The 15928-nt window shown below is 55.3% G+C and overlaps 6 protein-coding genes and 1 non-coding gene across 7 annotated transcripts, besides 2 other annotated features; 4 read left to right on the top strand and 3 right to left on the bottom strand.

Moving 5' to 3' along the window:
- Positions 1 to 1303: part of a sequence feature (possible transcribed region) that runs on past the window's edge.
- CYME_CMR443C (hypothetical protein) lies at positions 632 to 1294 on the top strand (the record flags this gene model as incomplete). The annotated part of the gene is made up of 1 exon (XM_005538597.1): positions 632 to 1294. The coding sequence occupies one exon, from the start codon at positions 632 to 634 to the stop codon at positions 1292 to 1294; it is 663 nt and encodes a 220-aa protein (XP_005538654.1).
- Positions 1304 to 4655: 3352 nt separating the features above from the next.
- CYME_CMR442C (hypothetical protein) lies at positions 4656 to 5081 on the bottom strand (the record flags this gene model as incomplete). The annotated part of the gene is made up of 1 exon (XM_005538596.1): positions 4656 to 5081. One exon carries the CDS (start codon positions 5079 to 5081, stop codon positions 4656 to 4658), a length of 426 nt encoding a protein of 141 aa, XP_005538653.1.
- A 339-nt stretch (positions 5082 to 5420) lies between these two features.
- On the top strand, positions 5421 to 5993 carry CYME_CMR441C (hypothetical protein, conserved; the record flags this gene model as incomplete). The annotated part of the gene is made up of 1 exon (XM_005538595.1): positions 5421 to 5993. One exon carries the CDS (start codon positions 5421 to 5423, stop codon positions 5991 to 5993), a length of 573 nt encoding a protein of 190 aa, XP_005538652.1.
- Positions 5994 to 7179: 1186 nt separating this feature from the next.
- Positions 7180 to 9150, bottom strand: CYME_CMR440C (sulfite reductase flavoprotein alpha-component; the record flags this gene model as incomplete). Its single annotated transcript, XM_005538594.1, has 1 exon — positions 7180 to 9150. One exon carries the CDS (start codon positions 9148 to 9150, stop codon positions 7180 to 7182), a length of 1971 nt encoding a protein of 656 aa, XP_005538651.1.
- Positions 9151 to 10982: 1832 nt separating this feature from the next.
- On the top strand, positions 10983 to 11900 carry CYME_CMR439C (hypothetical protein; the record flags this gene model as incomplete). The annotated part of the gene is made up of 1 exon (XM_005538593.1): positions 10983 to 11900. The coding sequence occupies one exon, from the start codon at positions 10983 to 10985 to the stop codon at positions 11898 to 11900; it is 918 nt and encodes a 305-aa protein (XP_005538650.1).
- A 1130-nt stretch (positions 11901 to 13030) lies between these two features.
- On the bottom strand, positions 13031 to 13447 carry CYME_CMR438C (hypothetical protein; the record flags this gene model as incomplete). The annotated part of the gene is made up of 1 exon (XM_005538592.1): positions 13031 to 13447. The coding sequence occupies one exon, from the start codon at positions 13445 to 13447 to the stop codon at positions 13031 to 13033; it is 417 nt and encodes a 138-aa protein (XP_005538649.1).
- A 575-nt stretch (positions 13448 to 14022) lies between these two features.
- Positions 14023 to 15733: a sequence feature (possible transcribed region).
- Positions 14196 to 15597, top strand: CYME_CMR436T. Its single transcript, XR_002461639.1, has one exon. It is a non-coding gene; the product is annotated as a hypothetical transcript (transcript).
- Positions 15734 to 15928: the final 195 nt, after the last annotated feature.

Raw genomic sequence — 15928 nt, 5'->3', positions numbered from 1 at the left:
AGACAACGCTGCTGTAGACTTCCACTGTCCATAAAGAAAGAAAGCCATCTCGTATCCGGGACAACACACCGTTCCGGAGCATCGCGTCCGACTACGCTAATTCGGGATTCCGCTCCACCGTTCCATCACCGACGGTACCAGATGTTATCCGACTGATGTCCAACGACACCCAGGACCATGTCGCTACTCGACAGCGAGCCGTTTCGTGGAATCGCTCCAGCAGCATTCTTTGGAAGCGATACGAAGCACATGACTGGCGAACGCTGAGCCCGCATCCAACGCAACACTACGCTGCGAGGCTGTGCCCGGGCCCCATGAACCCGAGCGCGGTATGCAGCGTCATTTGCAGACACGACACACCCATGAAACTCTGAAGCCACGAAGGCAGCTATATTGCAGTGCAGGCGTCACCGCTGCGCATAAGCGAACCCCGCCAAGCACCTCATCCCAGCAGCAGGCGATGTTATTCTGATGCGAATATCACAATAATGTATGCGATGCCCAGTGAGCATCCTGCACGTCGCACGTGAACTAGTGCAGATGCGATCTGCGTCCGGGAGCACAGGCCTCTGCACTCCGTTAACACCGGTGGACTTGTTCGGCTCGTAGCCGTTTGATTGTTGCACCAGAAATGGATCAAAGGATTGCGGCTTCGAGAACGAGCGCTTTTGCTCTACAGACACTTCGTTACACTCGTGGACGTTTCGCGCTGGGAGGAGCAGCAACCTGCTGTGCACCGTTTGGACGACGGCAACGTGCTGCTGCTGCTGCCGTTCGGGTGAGACCTCGTTCGGCGCGCCTTCGGTGCGCTCAGAACGAAGGAGAACGTGACGACGAACGGCTTATCGAGTCTGGGAAGCGTACTGAAAACACAAACGGCGCCCGAAGAACGAACGAGCACGCTGAAACTGCCCGGGAGACGCGGGCGTCGACGAGCGCAGCCGTTGCAAACCCGGGTGAAGGTGAAGCGCTGTTTCCCTGGATCTCGAACCACGTTGACAAGGTCGTCGATCAAGTGCCAAAACAAACTCCTAATGAGCAGTGGGACGCACGAATCGAGCGAGAAGTGGCTTTCATGCGGCGAGTGAAGTTGCGGGAGACGTCGGGTCTGCCGGCGTGGATAGTGTTCCTGTTGGACCTTGCCGACGAGTTCCGGATGATCGAGTGGCCCTCGCCGAAACGAACACTGCGGATTCTTGTGATATCTGTCATCTTCTTAGTCTTGTCTGTTAGTTACATATACGTGCTCGATAGCGTTTTCGGCTGGCTGTCGAGCATTTTCTTCGAAAGTTAGACAGTTTACAGGGGGGCGAATGCGAAGCACGGTACCCCGGTAGCGTACTCGGGTGGATTGGTTGAGCGTCGTGCTTGGATTCAGCAGTCCTGGCTCCTGTGTCGGAGAGGATGATGGTCATTCCGGAAGCCATGGCCGAAAGTTTGTCCGCTATGGGCAGTGCAGTGCATCATGGTACAGGTCGCTACTTTGAAAAGCGCGGCGGTGCTGATTCATCGAAAAAGTATCGGCATGCCGCCCCGCAAGTAACTCGATCGGAGCCGATTACTCGACAATGAACGTATCGAGTATGCGCTGCTTCGCAACCGCAGAATCATGGTGCCTTTCATAGTCGAGTTTACCCTCAACAGCTTCGACTCCCGAGGCACACAGGAGAGCATACAAACGATGCATGTCTAGCGGAAGCGTTCCACAGAAGCTATGCAGACCTTGGTACACGCCAGCCGCCCCGGATCGCATGGAGCTTCGGTCGCTGTGGAGAAATCAGGAGGAGAATCTGGAACAGTGGGACAGCGACTAGGCGGGAATCGAGGTCAGCAGTGAGCACCGATGAACGGGCATCGAAATCTAATGGTCATGTTCGCAGATTTTGAACCCCGATTGGAGTTCGTATTGACGGCTTCACGAGTTGCTATCTGGGCTCCAGGTATGTAGCTGGACACTCGACAGCTATGGAGTTGTTCCACGCGCGTTTTACGGCGAGCAGAAAGCGTGCGTTTCGGTCGTGGGTCATCACACCCCGGTTTGATAAACGACGGAAGGCTCTAGTCCTTGGGTGTTTTCGATACGAAGCGGTCGGTGCATGTTTGCGTACATGTACCCGAAATTCTGGACGGTCCCGCGTCTGTATGTGCATATCCGTCTCTCGCTGGTTACGTGGTCACTGCGTGAATGCAGCGTCCATGAGCGTGCAGCTTGTGCTGCCAGGCGCTGCTTTTTTCTCAGTTCATCTGAATGCTTGCGTTTCTGTGGACCCTAGTAGCGCCAAACCAGATGAATACGATCGGACGCTTTGAGGCGCTTGACCGCATAGCGCTAGCTGTGGTTTGGAGAAGCGTCCAGGGCATGGATAGAAAGAAGCGTGCATGACTCGAGGAGCAGGACACCGCATAACGCATTCGAACGCCGACCGCAACATTGACGCGGAACCTTGTCAAGCTGCATATTGTGCGACCATTCTAAAATGCATCGCCTTCCCAGCGACCCTGGAATGTCGTCAGGGCAATTGCTTCAATGTACGAACACTGCATGTTCTTAGCCAGCGCTCCGAGAAGCGGTAATCCGACGCCGTACTCGAGCAATCGAACCAGGCGGCATGACAGAGTTGTACACTGTAATTTGGCCTGATAAGGCAACGGAAAGCGTCTGCTCCATAGCCGGCCAAGTGTATCGGTCAATCGGGTTCCGGACTGCGTCCGTGTTTCTCGAGAGGCTGATAAGACTTGCGCCTGAGATACCCAGTGACATGGAAAACTGGAGTGCCATGGTCATACGCTAATGACGACGAAAAAGCGTTCCGAGATGTTGTATACGGCGCCATAGCCTATCTACATTGCTGAACCGTACGATATTCTAGTGGTATGCTCCAGCCGGGATTCCAATGCGCTCGCTTCTGGCCTCTGAGTCTTTCATGGAAAGTATCCTGCATTTCAGCAACATATCTGCACGACGTACGCAACGATTCCTTCGAGCGTGCGTTCGATACAGAACCAGTAGACGCTTTGGAAACAGACGATATTTCCGAAGGTTGATTGAGGCGTTCAGATCTCGGTAAGGAAAGTGCTTGTGCGCTCGGTTGCTGCTGGTGGCAGCAGACGCTAGCGAGCCGCTCACTTTCGATTTTTCGCGCCATTCGACTTTCGGTTAACGGTTCGTGCACCAATCTCGGACATCTGTCTCTGTTTCACGCACTGCTTACCGAGTTGTTTCAAGGTGGAAACCTGCCCATGATTCGTGGACGGCACCCTCAACGCATCGACGGGAATCGTGTAAAATCGATGACTGCACTTGTTGGATACGCGCTTATCATAGAATCAGGAGTGCTGGCTCTGCGCGCTCCAGCATGTCCAGCGCCATCAGCTACGATGGGAGAACGCGAGTTATCAGCGATCTCCGTTTCCAACTCGAAGAATCATTTCGTGAGCACGCGCTCCTTGACGCGATGCTACCGAAAATCGTCGACGACCGCAGCGCGGTCTCATGGACGCACCCTGAATACAGCGCAGAAAGACTCGCTTCTCTTAGATACTGTGCTGAGAGCGTCGATATGGATGTGGAAGTCGGTATTCCATACACTGGCATGCCGCCGGACGCCCGAAGATAACGAGCCCCGGAAGAATTGAGCAGATCCGATTACTCTCCATCCAGGCGTTGGATCTCTCCTCCGGATGAAGAGGTACAGCGTTGGCCACGGGGAACCGGCCGTACCTGGAATCGACGATCACCACTGGTCGAAGCACGATTTGCGGAATACCGGTGTTCGGGATGCGAAGTGCTCGTGCATTGATCCGTGAACGCAAACATGACATTTGATCACCACGAAGACGCCTCTGACTTGACCGACGCAGGGAGCATAGGCAGGCACGAGGAGCGGCTCAACGCCAGTCTCAGCTGCGTAGTTCGTGACCGCTTTTGAATGAGAGAAGCCGACGTTGTCAAAGAGCACGGCTGACGAATGCGTTGCGGACAAGCCGCAAACGTGCCTCGACCAAGGATGTCGTATCGAATGATCCTGTTCGTTTTTTTTCGGATTCGTCAGCGAGCACACCACTGACCCACTGATTCCGGCTCGAGTCGTCGTCACGCGTTCTTGTCTCCTGTTTACCGACAGAACGCGGGCTTCTCTTTGTGTGCCCCCGTATAACGCTACCGCTTCTCTCTCGAGTCAGACGACTACCCGTGGATCCTGTACCAACTGCTCGCATTCCAGGTCGACCCCGATCGCGTACTGATCAACGCGAGACGGTCTCCCGTGGACGCATGCGTTTCACTTCTTCCGGCCGAGTCTCTGCTTTAACGCTCGCATCAACGGTACGGAAACTTTACATTCTGTGGCGTTTTCGTGGTGACCTGCCTTTGGACTCGTATAAAGTTGAATCGATTGACGACGAGATCTTCATGTAGATGGAGCTGGATATGTTCTCTTTCGGGTGCATGACGTTCAGGATACGGACGACGAGATGGACCATTCGTGTGCCTGCTGACGGTAATCCATCTGACTTGCATAAATAATGCCGTTTTTCGCAAACGATCAGCGAAATCATGCAGCCTTTCTGATCGAATTTTCTCAACACTACGGTATAAAATGCTCTTCTAGAATACCAGCGAGAAACGAGAAGCGCGCACCTGTACAATTACCCCACTATTCACTGGTGCGCTTGATCACCTGACCGAAAACGTCGAACTTCAAACCTCGGATGGCGTTAGCGACTTCGGGCGGCAGTTCCTGCGTCGGAAACCGGATATTCGCGAACAAGTTCCAGCTCGACACACCCGGAGGCGGTTTCCGTCGATACTTGGGCGGCTTGCACCAGTACCGGCCGTCAGGAGTCACGACGAACTTACCGTTGCCTTCACAGTTGCCACACGTCACCTCTGGGTTTCCGAAGCACAGCAAACACGGCGTATCCATATTCACAAACAACACAAGCGAGAGACACTTGCCCCGCCCGTGGCAGCACGGACAAATAATCAAACCCTTGCCGTTGCACGTTGGACACGTTTCGAGGCGCCACTCGTCACCCTCAGGCACGTTCCAGAGCTTGGCCCGGCGGAGCAAGTTCTCCATCTCCAAAATACTTAAGCTTTCGAGCTAGCACACCCTATCTTTCGACACGCCAACTGCATCACGCTCTGGTATAGTTCCAAAGTTTGATTCCGCGGCACAGCGACCCGAACACGAATGCACGCATCAGAACGTGCGCTTACCCGTACCCCGGATTGCTTCTGTATAAATCTGTACAAAAATGCCATCGCGGAGTGACAGCGGCCTTTGCTGAAACATCCACGGCGACGGCGGCGGCGGCGGCAGTGGCGGCGGTACGCACAATCGACAGAGCACGCTCCCTTCTCCATCATTCGGGCAAGACGCTTCCTGAACCACGCAGCGTCCGTGGAAGCGTTCACGATGCCGAGTAAAGAACTGGCTTCCCGATCGCACCTCCTTGAGTTTTATGGGATCGAATGCGATCACTGTGTGGATATGGAGCCGTTGATGGAGCGACTGCAGAAGGAACTGGGGGTTCCGATCCGTCGCTTCGAGGTTTGGTACTCGGACGATAACCTGCGGCTCCTGCAGAAGCTCGACAAGAATGGGTCCTGTGGAGGAGTTCCCTTTTTCTACAATAAGAGGACCAAAGGATGGATATGTGGTGCGACGACCTATGAGAACTTGAAGAACTGGGCACTGGGAAGGCCGCACCAGCGTTTCTTGCCACCACCGAAAGACTCCAAAGGTGAAAACGTAATCCTTAAGTTTCTCGAGCGCGTCCAAAAACAGGCCATGGAAAAAATGCAGCAGCGAATGAATGAAAAGAATCTACCTGAGAAAGGGAGCAAGGTCAAGGACGGGAAGACGGGTCAGGGCAAGCGCTCTGGGCCGAACGCTGGCGATTCCAAGAACAAGTCTCGTGATCAGGATATTACGGATCGCAAGTCTTCGACTAGCCTACAGTTGCGGGGCAAAAAAGATTCGAACTAGAAAGGTCGTATTCGCAGCTAATAGATGTTTTATGGGAGCAAGCGAACGTGGCGCACACCGAGCGACTAGTCCTTGCTGAACTAGAATCGTGAGCAGCTAGGTGTGTCTGCGCGATGCGAGCGCGGCCAGGACCTTCCTGGAGGTTTCGGGCAGGGCGCCTTCAACGTCACCAAGTGGAATATTGCTGCTATTGGTGCAGACCTGTATCGATGGTGGTGATGCAGGCGGCTGCATCCGTGTGTATGCAAGGGCTAGTGTTGCCTGGACGACGTGGCATCACTGTGGCAAGGTCGCTGCTCAAGAGCGTCCGACTCCAGAATCATGTCTCAGAGCGTGCGTCCAGTGTCGAGAAGATCGCCGACTCGAGGTTGCGGCATGAAGAGACGTCCCGTAGCCGTTTTCATGAATCATGTGGCATATGGCAGATACGCGGTTACGAATAAGTTTGTGTTTTGCTCGAGGCCTGTGGTTGTTTCCCTCTACACCAGTTCGCGCGGCTATTGTACCACTCTGTTCTCGTTTCTGATGACGGGTATCCTGTGGAAGGCAAAACCGGGTTGCGGGCAAAATTCAGAGCGGCATGTGCTTGCCGTGTGTCACCGAAAAGCTGTTCGCGTATCGGTCGCGAATGCACAACAGATGCTGGACCCAGGAACCTCGTTAGCGTTTGCGTGTGCAAGTTCGCAAGTATGGTCGTGCTTCGGAAAGAGCCGCCACAAATATGGTCGCGGCGAGAGAGATGCGCACAGCAAGCACAGCGACATGCACGTCGTCATCCGCTGCTTGGCACCCGTAGCTGGGCACTCGCGTGACCCGCCTGTGCTCGCGTCGATACGCACTGCATGGAGCGATGCAATGTGCCAGAAATCTGATCCATGTGCGAGCACACGCTTCTCGTTATCAGCTTGCAACAGCAACAGCAACACCTAGACCAGATCATCTTTATAGAACAACACGGTGACGGGGAGCATGTCCGTCGTCGGGGTCTAGTACTTGCACCTGTCACTGGAAGCGCGGTTCTCGCAGCCTCGCTGCACTTGCGATGCCCTCTAAATAATCTACTAACGTACTCGTATTCCTGGGAATTGGAATCCAACACCGTGCAGCGAACTCCTTCCGGGAACGCACTGGCGTCGAGACGCCGGTCCGACTCGGACGCGCTTTGCCTTCACCACGGTTTCTTGGCTTACTCCACCCAGACGTCCCGCTGGTAGCGTTGCTCGCGTTCCAGTTTTTGCATGAATGCGTCGACCTGATCAGTGCTGAGTGATCCTTCGGTGGCCAATATCTTACGTATGGCGTGGTCGACATCACGCGCCATCTGTGCGGCATCTCCACACACATAAATATAGGCGCCGTGCCGCCAAATCAAGTCGAACAGATCACGAGCCCGTTCCACCAAGCGGTGTTGTACGTATATTTTTTCGGACTGGTCTCGCGAAAACGCGGTGTACAGCTCGATTTGACCGGTCTGAGCCAACGCTTCGAACTCGTCTCCGTAGAGGAAATCGCGATCACGATGGCGACTGCCGAAGAACAACAGCGTTCGCCCCGTGCAACCTCTGCGTTCGGCAGTGAATGCGCGGAAAGGCGCCACACCGGTACCAGGTCCGATCATCACGACGGGGCGCTGGGGATCAGAGACCAGGCGGAAGTTCGGGTTGCGCGAAAGGAACACAGGCACTAGATCTCCGGGCTGGACCTGATCTGCGAGGTAGCACGTTGCGACTCCTTTGTGGTTGCGCCCATGACATGCATACCGTACGACGGCCACAGTGAGCGCGATTTTCTGCGGATCGTGTGCTGTCGGGGAGGACGCAATGGAATAGAAGCGAGGTTGCAGCGAGCGGACGACTTGGGTGAGTTCACACGGCGCCAAACGCGCCGATGGGAACGCAAGCAACACATCTGCGAGCTCGCGTCCGTAGAGAAACGCTTGCATCGTTTGGTCGTCGTGAAGGAGCGTATCCGCAAGCTCGCACTCGTCCGCAGCGGTACTCTTGTCGAGAGATTTCCGAAGCAGAGCAATCAGCGCTGAACCGCGTACATGTTTGAGATCAGCGCGCTCCTCGAGCCACTGACGCACCGAAGTTTGGTCGTCCAGGGGCTCGGAGCCCTGCATACGCAACGCCGCCAGCGTCTCTCGAACGATATCGGGAGCGTTCCGTGGAATCACACCGAGCGCATCCCCTGGAAGATAGTTCAGATCTGACCCAGTAATGTCTAGTTCAATGTGATAGGTTTCTTTGTCACCGGGCTCCACCAGGCGCGTGAGCAGGCGTTTCACCACCATCCGGGCGAGAAACGGTGCCTCTTTCGAATATCGCCGACTCATATCGTTTGCTAATTCGGCAAGCAGGGCTCCTCCTTGCATAATACTGGCTCGAAGATAGTCGGATTCCGGGACAGGCAGGGAGCGCTTCGACAGTTCCTTCTCCAGTGCCGAAACCACTGCGTGAATCCACGCATTGATGGCTGTCCAGTCTTCCTGATCCACATCCATCCTTTCGGCGAGCGCTGCACCTGGTCCCGGACACAGCGTTTGGAACCACTCGGAGAGGAGCTTTCCGGCGCGGCAAAAGTGAGGATAGGCGCGGTCGCCTAAAGCAAGCACACCATAGCGCGTATCCGCTGACACCGGGAGCGAGCGTGCTTCCAGGCGGTCTGCGAACGCACGAGCGTCACTCGGAACGACCCCGTCACCGGTGGTGGAGCAGACCACCAACAGTATCGGTTCACGCCGAAAATCAACCACATCGTGGTGGAGCATGTTTAGCACTCGCGGCGAGACGCGACCCTGGAGACGTTGCGATAGCTCGGTTGCCACGTGCTTCGCCACCTGACGGGAAAAGCCGTATTCCGTTCCGTAGAGAACAAGCACAGGTAAGCCGCCTGTGGTAGCGTTCTCAAACGCCTCTTGAATAATGCTAGCTGCAGCGTCGGATGCGGTAACTGGGGCAGCGGAAACGCCATTCGATAAGCCACTCGATCCAGCACGCACCTTATCGTCGAGGAGAAAGTCCTCAAAGCGATTCCTCTTCGCGGCTTTTAGTTTCTTCTTTGTCGCTGCACTCGAACCTGAGAAACCTGTCCACACAGAGCGCAGCGAACGCAGCAACACCCAAAAAGCCGCAATTAGAAGAATTGCACCTAGCATTATCCGTGGCTCTGGTAGCGTGAGCGTAAACCGTTAGAAATGTAACGCCGTTGACGAGGCAGTAGGCGCCGCGCTGTGAGGCCGCGCGCCCCAGACGAATGCCACCGTCGATTTGTGGACGATCGGCCGTCGATCGCTGCCGCCATTGGACAACGTATCCACGTGGCGGCCTGGCAGCTAGATCGGCAGGTACAAACGGAAGTAGATAGGTGAGTAGATACGTAAGAAGGTAGGTAAGTAGGTAAATAGGTATGTTGGTAAGTAAATATGTAGGTAAGAACGTAGGTAGCGAGGTAACTAGGTGGGCAGGCGGTGCACTAGAGGCAAGACGTAACGTTACAGGGCATGAGTGTCATTGATCCATGGACAACAGATCGATATGTGACCGCTGGGAAGGTTTGTTGGCGCCCGTTTTATGTACAAAGAATAGATTCTCACCGAATAATGCTGCAATGCTCTGTGATTCGCGGAAGAAACGGAAAGGAGTAGCGAACGCTAGTGCAGGTTGCTGCTCGCGAATACCGCAGCGAGCGTTGGTGCACCAGGTTTCAGAGAAGCACGCCGCTGCCCTGACACGTACTTGCAAACATGCGCAACTTGTCACTGGGTGATCCGCATTGTGTGCAGGCGAAACAACGGAGTTGTGACTCTTGTCGGCAAGCGAAGACAGCACTCGCACGGAGGTGAGGCATCGCATGCAGGTGAGAGGATCTCGCCCTCTTTCGCTGCAGCAGCGTTGCATACAAGTATCCTGCCCTAGATGAACCGGATGCTGTTGGCAACGGTGGAATCGATCTCAGCTCCTCTGACGGGGCAATATGGCTCGACGAATCCCAGCCTGGCATACGCTGCTCCGCTTCCATGTTTATCGAGCGCGCCATGGAGCAGTGTTCTTTTCGCACGCGTGACGCCAGGCGCAGATATTTCCAACGCCTGCCTGCCTGCCTGCCTGAAGTTACTTGGTGCGTTGTAAACTCATTCAGAGGGTGGTTTGCACATCTTCGCAATGCAAACATCTCGCAACTTCATATACCGATTTCGCAACGAGCAGACGCGCCAACGGTATGTTTGCAGAAACGTCCAGGGCATCGCAGCCGATCCAGTACCGTACCTGTTGCCTAAGTGGCGACTTCAGCATCGTCATCTTTGCCTGATTCAGGATCAGTACGTTGGACATCCGTGCCTCGGACCTGGATCACCCTCTAGTTCCTCGGAAGATCCTATAGAGCTTTCACAGCGAGAATATCCGCGTTCGCTCACGCTCTCTTTCAAAAAGTTCCAATCCACTTCGTTTCCCTTCGTCGTTCGAAAAAAGTTCTCAGGTTTGGCACCAGCAGCATCTCCCAGAGAGAGAATGACTCGTGCTAATCGCGTGCGCCCTCTTCCGTGCTTCGGCAAGACGTCTCCTGCGCTGGTCGGGTTTGGCTCGATGAACGTTTGTAAGCGGTTGCGCGATTCGCTGTTCTCATGAGTGACGCTCTTTCTCAAACAGATCTTTCATGTTTCATTTGGACACGTATAGAAAATACAAACTGCTTTTGCAGAGCCTCAATTCTCGTTTCCCCAAAACAACGATTCTGCGACTGTAGTGGTCCCTGCACCAACACCATAACCGCGTCCCGAAACCGCAACGCGTCTCCACTGCGCAGTCGAGGTGTTCGAACTGCTCGTACAGGCGCTCGGCGTTTTCCTGCTTGTGCCCCGGTTGCGTTTCAGCGTCGTCGACCTGAAGCTACCAATGAAATTACAACGAAACGAATAGGCGATGCGTGCGTGACGCACGACGTTCCATAACCCTAGCTGTTATCGACCGTTGAAAAGCTCGCGGCTTCATGCGACCTCCTCGGGAACGATCTGAGCGTAAACGTGCCCTGCGTCTGGCGCTCCGTCTCGTTAGAGTTCTTTTAGCTGCTGCGCCTCTCGGTCAACGATTTCATGAGGCTGATCTCGCGGCACTCGAGCACGCTGCAACCGCAGCAGAGGCTTGCCAGTGCATCGAGGCCGTTCGTGTCCTGGGCAAGCACCACTGGGTTTTTGAAGTCCTCGACGTCCCGGGCACAGCTTCTCCTGTGACGGTCTCGGGTCAGTCTGGGACGGCCTTCGACAAAGTGCAAGAAAGGGAAACGTCGCGTATAGAGGAGGCACTACAAGGTATCGCTGAAAATCTGACTCGGATGCAGGAGGCAGTCCACGAGGGCGATCGTCTCGTGCTCGAACTCAATGAGCAGCTTGTGACGTCCTTCGACGGACCGGTGCGGTCGAACCTGACAACGCTTCTTCACGAGATGCACTGGAGCGAGCATGTCTTTTGGGATTGTGTGGGCTCTTTAGAGAAATTCGTTCGCCAGCTGGCCATGGAAGTGACTCGAAGGCGATACCTCGGGGAAGGCCTCTGCCGAGCCTGCTACGGCTATCGCGTGCCACTCGAATGGGTGCAGGCAATGGGCGTGCAACCTCCGCAAGACGCGTCAAAGAACGCAGAACCAGCACCAACAGCTGAAGGACTAGCTAGCGCCCATTGGCGTACGATGCCGCTGAGCCCACAACAGGTTCTACAAGCCTGGGCGTATCCGGATGCCAGTGTCAGTGACGGCGTTCGGAGAGGCTGGCGCCTCCAGTATCGCTACTGGAACAACATCGGCTGGTTGGAGTGGATCGATGAGCTTCGTGTTCTTGACAATGCGCTCCAGCAAACGCACGCTAAGCTGACTTGCAACCAGACCCAACAAACGCATCGTAATCTTATTTGAGTCCGCTGGTCGACGATCAAGCCCCGGGATATGGCGTCATTCGTCGCTCGCGCAATGCACACATCACCATTGGGGCACACACACACACACACACACGTACGAGCACAAACACATACATAGACAATGAATTCCGTACGCGAAGCTTTCGGGGCATACGCACAGGCGCCATCGCGTAGGTCGCCAAATTCGGCTGGCTGGGCGCTCAGCCGATAAGCCACGGAGCGCTCCGGCACTGAACACCCGGAAAACACCCATATCACCTGAGTACGCCGATGGTACAAGACCACGCGATGAAAGCATCTAGAATCATATACCCCAGGCACTGGCCTCAGCGATAACCTGGGATGCTGCAAATCGCGTCGCTTGTCGCACAGTACAGCGTTCATGCAGGCCGCTGCTACGCACCCATTGATCTCGTGCTGGGATGCTCAGCGAACTCGCTTCCTTTCCAATCATACTATTGACGGCCGTTAACCTATTTTCTGCATGCCTTTCACGAATGCAGCCTGTGCAGGCATGCTGCAGGACATGCATCTTCGGTAAAGAGACCCCTCGTATTGGCGGTATTTCCTCAGATATGCACGTCTGTAAGGCGGCGCTGCGTATCGATCCTTTGGTGGCAGGACGTCGCGCCTTGTGCGCTGGTGTCGTCGTCGTCGCCAAGCGCGTTGCGTGCACCCGAGCGACTCAGGTAGAGCCCTTGTATCCCGAATGTGATCATGGTATTTCGACCCATGGTCTTCAGTCAAGGCCCTGATGGCTGCATCTAATGACGTGTCGCACGGTGCACTTGCGCTGGCGGCACGAAACTCGGCATTCCCGCTCCCTTTCCGACAGGCTTGTGCAGCTCGCCTCCGATGAGGCGAAAACCACTCCACTCAGAAGCCAGAGTCCGTTCTTATTCAAGTCGACGTACGCATTTGTTCATGGTATACGATCGACATTTGGCACCAGAACTCCCACGGGTACATGTTTGCTGCCGGCAACAGGCCAAAGTAGCGCAACCGTTGCCAAGAGACGCGAGGCGAGCTCGGTCGCGAACGCGATCGTGCTGGTGAAGCGCTCGCCTCTCTCTCCAGCCTGCAAGCGATGCCAGGGCGGGGCTCCTCCTACTCCCAAACCCTTGAAAGCTATTGGTCAGACTCGTCTCGTCCCTTTTCCAAAGCGAGCCAGAAGGTGGCCAGAAACCCGGGCAGGCTCAGAGCCAACACGCTCGCGGTGAACACGACCCCGTACTGCGGCTTCCCGGAGCTGAGCTCGAACACAGAACCTATTGCCGCAATCGCCAGTACGCTCGAAATGCCGAGATAACCATACGCGGGTATCGGGAACCGCAAGTACGCTGGCTTTTCATCACCCTTACACATCAGGAACTGGACGGTGCTCGTGGGGCTCGGTTGTGCTCGGCGTGTACACGAAGCAGTCGCTGGGTACGTGCTTCTCTTCAGGAACGTCCTCGCGTGCGCGTCAGCTCCTGAGTTGAGACTAGAGCGCTGCCAGTTGGCAGCAGTAAAGGTACGAGCCAGCACTGGCTGAAACGACAGCATGGCAAGTTCCCTTAACCGCTACGGACAGCACCCGACTGCTACCGTGTGTCTCCCGTAGAGCGGAGGCACCGGCGCTCGCTACCCGGAGCGCACATTCAGACGCCGCTACCTTGGGCAGTCGTCTCCGCATGCACGGTAAGGTCGGAGGCGTTGCCCCGCACAGACGACGGTATCAGCACATCCAGCATCGTCAAGTACAGTTGCATCATTGCCGACGACACACTTATCACGTCGCAGGATCTATTCGAGACGGAAGAAAACGGGTAGGGAGTCAGTCGAAGAAAGAGGTATCTACGAAGGCGCTGTTGGCAGTTCTCCGGGTGCCAGCGGTAGCACGAAAAGCATCCCAAGGGGATTCAGGTTCCGCCCAGTGCAGTGGATTCTGGAATATCTGAGGCTGTACGGAATTATTGATGCAAGTCAGATGGATTACCGTCAGCAGGCACACGAATGGTCCATCTCGTCGTCCGTATCCTGGACGTCATGCACCCGAAAGAGAACATATCCAGCTCCATCTACATGAAGATCTCGTCGTCAATCGATTCAACTTTATACGATTCCAAAGGCAGGTCACCACGAAAACGCCACAGAATGTAAAGTTTCCGTACCGTTGATGCGAGCGTTAAAGCAGAGACTCGGCCGGAAGAAGTGAAACGCATGCGTCCACGGGAGACCGTCTCGCGTTGATCAGTACGCGATCGGGGTCGACCTGGAATGCGAGCAGTTGGTACAGGATCCACGGGTAGTCGTCTGACTCGAGAGAGAAGCGGTAGCGTTATACGGGGGCACACAAAGAGAAGCCCGCGTTCTGTCGGTAAACAGGAGACAAGAACGCGTGACGACGACTCGAGCCGGAATCAGTGGGTCAGTGGTGTGCTCGCTGACGAATCCGAAAAAAAACGAACAGGATCATTCGATACGACATCCTTGGTCGAGGCACGTTTGCGGCTTCTCCGCAACGCATTCGTCAGCCGTGCTCTTTGACAACGTCGGCTTCTCTCATTCAAAAGCGGTCACGAACTACGCAGCTGAGACTGGCGTTGAGCCGCTCCTCGTGCCTGCCTATGCTCCCTGCGTCGGTCAAGTCAGAGGCGTCTTCGTGGTGATCAAATGTCATGTTTGCGTTCACGGATCAATGCACGAGCACTTCGCATCCCGAACACCGGTCTTCCGCAAATCGTGCTTCGACCAGTGGTGATCGTCGATTCCAGGTACGGCCGGTTCCCCGTGGCCAACGCTGTACCTCTTCATCCGGAGGAGAGATCCAACGCCTGGATGGAGAGTAATCGGATCTGCTCAATTCTTCCGGGGCTCGTTATCTTCGGGCGTCCGGCGGCATGCCAGTGAATGGAATACCGACTTCCGCATCCATATCGACGCTCTCAGCACAGTATCTAAGAGAAGCGAGTCTTTCTGCGCTGTATTCAGGGTGCGTCCATGAGACCGCGCTGCGGTCGTCGACGATTTTCGGTAGCATCGCGTCAAGGAGCGCGTGCTCACGAAATGATTCTTCGAGTTGGAAACGGAGATCGCTGATAACTCGCGTTCTCCCATCGTAGCTGATGGCGCTGGACATGCTGGAGCGCGCAGAGCCAGCACTCCTGATTCTATGATAAGCGCGTATCCAACAAGTGCAGTCATCGATTTTACACGATTCCCGTCGATGCGTTGAGGGTGCCGTCCACGAATCATGGGCAGGTTTGCACCTTGAAACAACTCGGTAAGCAGTGCGTGAAACAGAGACAGATGTCCGAGATTGGTGCACGAACCGTTAACCGAAAGTCGAATGGCGCGAAAAATCGAAAGTGAGCGGCTCGCTAGCGTCTGCTGCCACCAGCAGCAACCGAGCGCACAAGCACTTTCCTTACCGAGATCTGAACGCCTCAATCAACCTTCGGAAATATCGTCTGTTTCCAAAGCGTCTACTGGTTCTGTATCGAACGCACGCTCGAAGGAATCGTTGCGTACGTCGTGCTGATATGTTGCTGAAATGCAGGATACTTTCCATGAAAAATAAATCCGTGGCTCCGCGAGATGCATCGCCACCTTGTGCGAGACATTCATATGGTACGATCAATAATCCAGGAAGACCAGCTCGCTGTATGGATATACAGCGAACGGTCTCCGGGCGTCACCGCAGACCCATAAAATGTTCCATGATTCGTGATGACTGCGTACGGGCGTCACGCAACGAATCGACAGGCGATTCATGCGGCCGCTCAGCCTCGAAGAACAAAAATATCTAGTCACGACAATTGCGTACAAAACGGTCATGGCTTGCGCATCGCCCGCATGGCGTCGAAGCCAAAGCCAAAGCCGCCGCCGTCGCCAACGGACTTCCGGGGGGGGCGCGCGCGCGCTCCGCCCACAGCTCCGAGGCCGGCAATCTCGCAGCACCACCAGCACCAGCACCAGCACCAGCAGCAGCAGCTCTACTACTGGATGCCGTGACAAACAGCTCCGCGGCGAGACGAGTACCTC

Source organism: Cyanidioschyzon merolae, chromosome 18 (genome assembly GCF_000091205.1).
Source record: "Cyanidioschyzon merolae strain 10D DNA, chromosome 18, complete genome".
Lineage (NCBI taxonomy): Eukaryota > Rhodophyta > Bangiophyceae > Cyanidiales > Cyanidiaceae > Cyanidioschyzon > Cyanidioschyzon merolae.
Note: the sequence above shows the minus strand (reverse complement) of the source record. Positions and strands in the feature narration are given on the sequence as shown.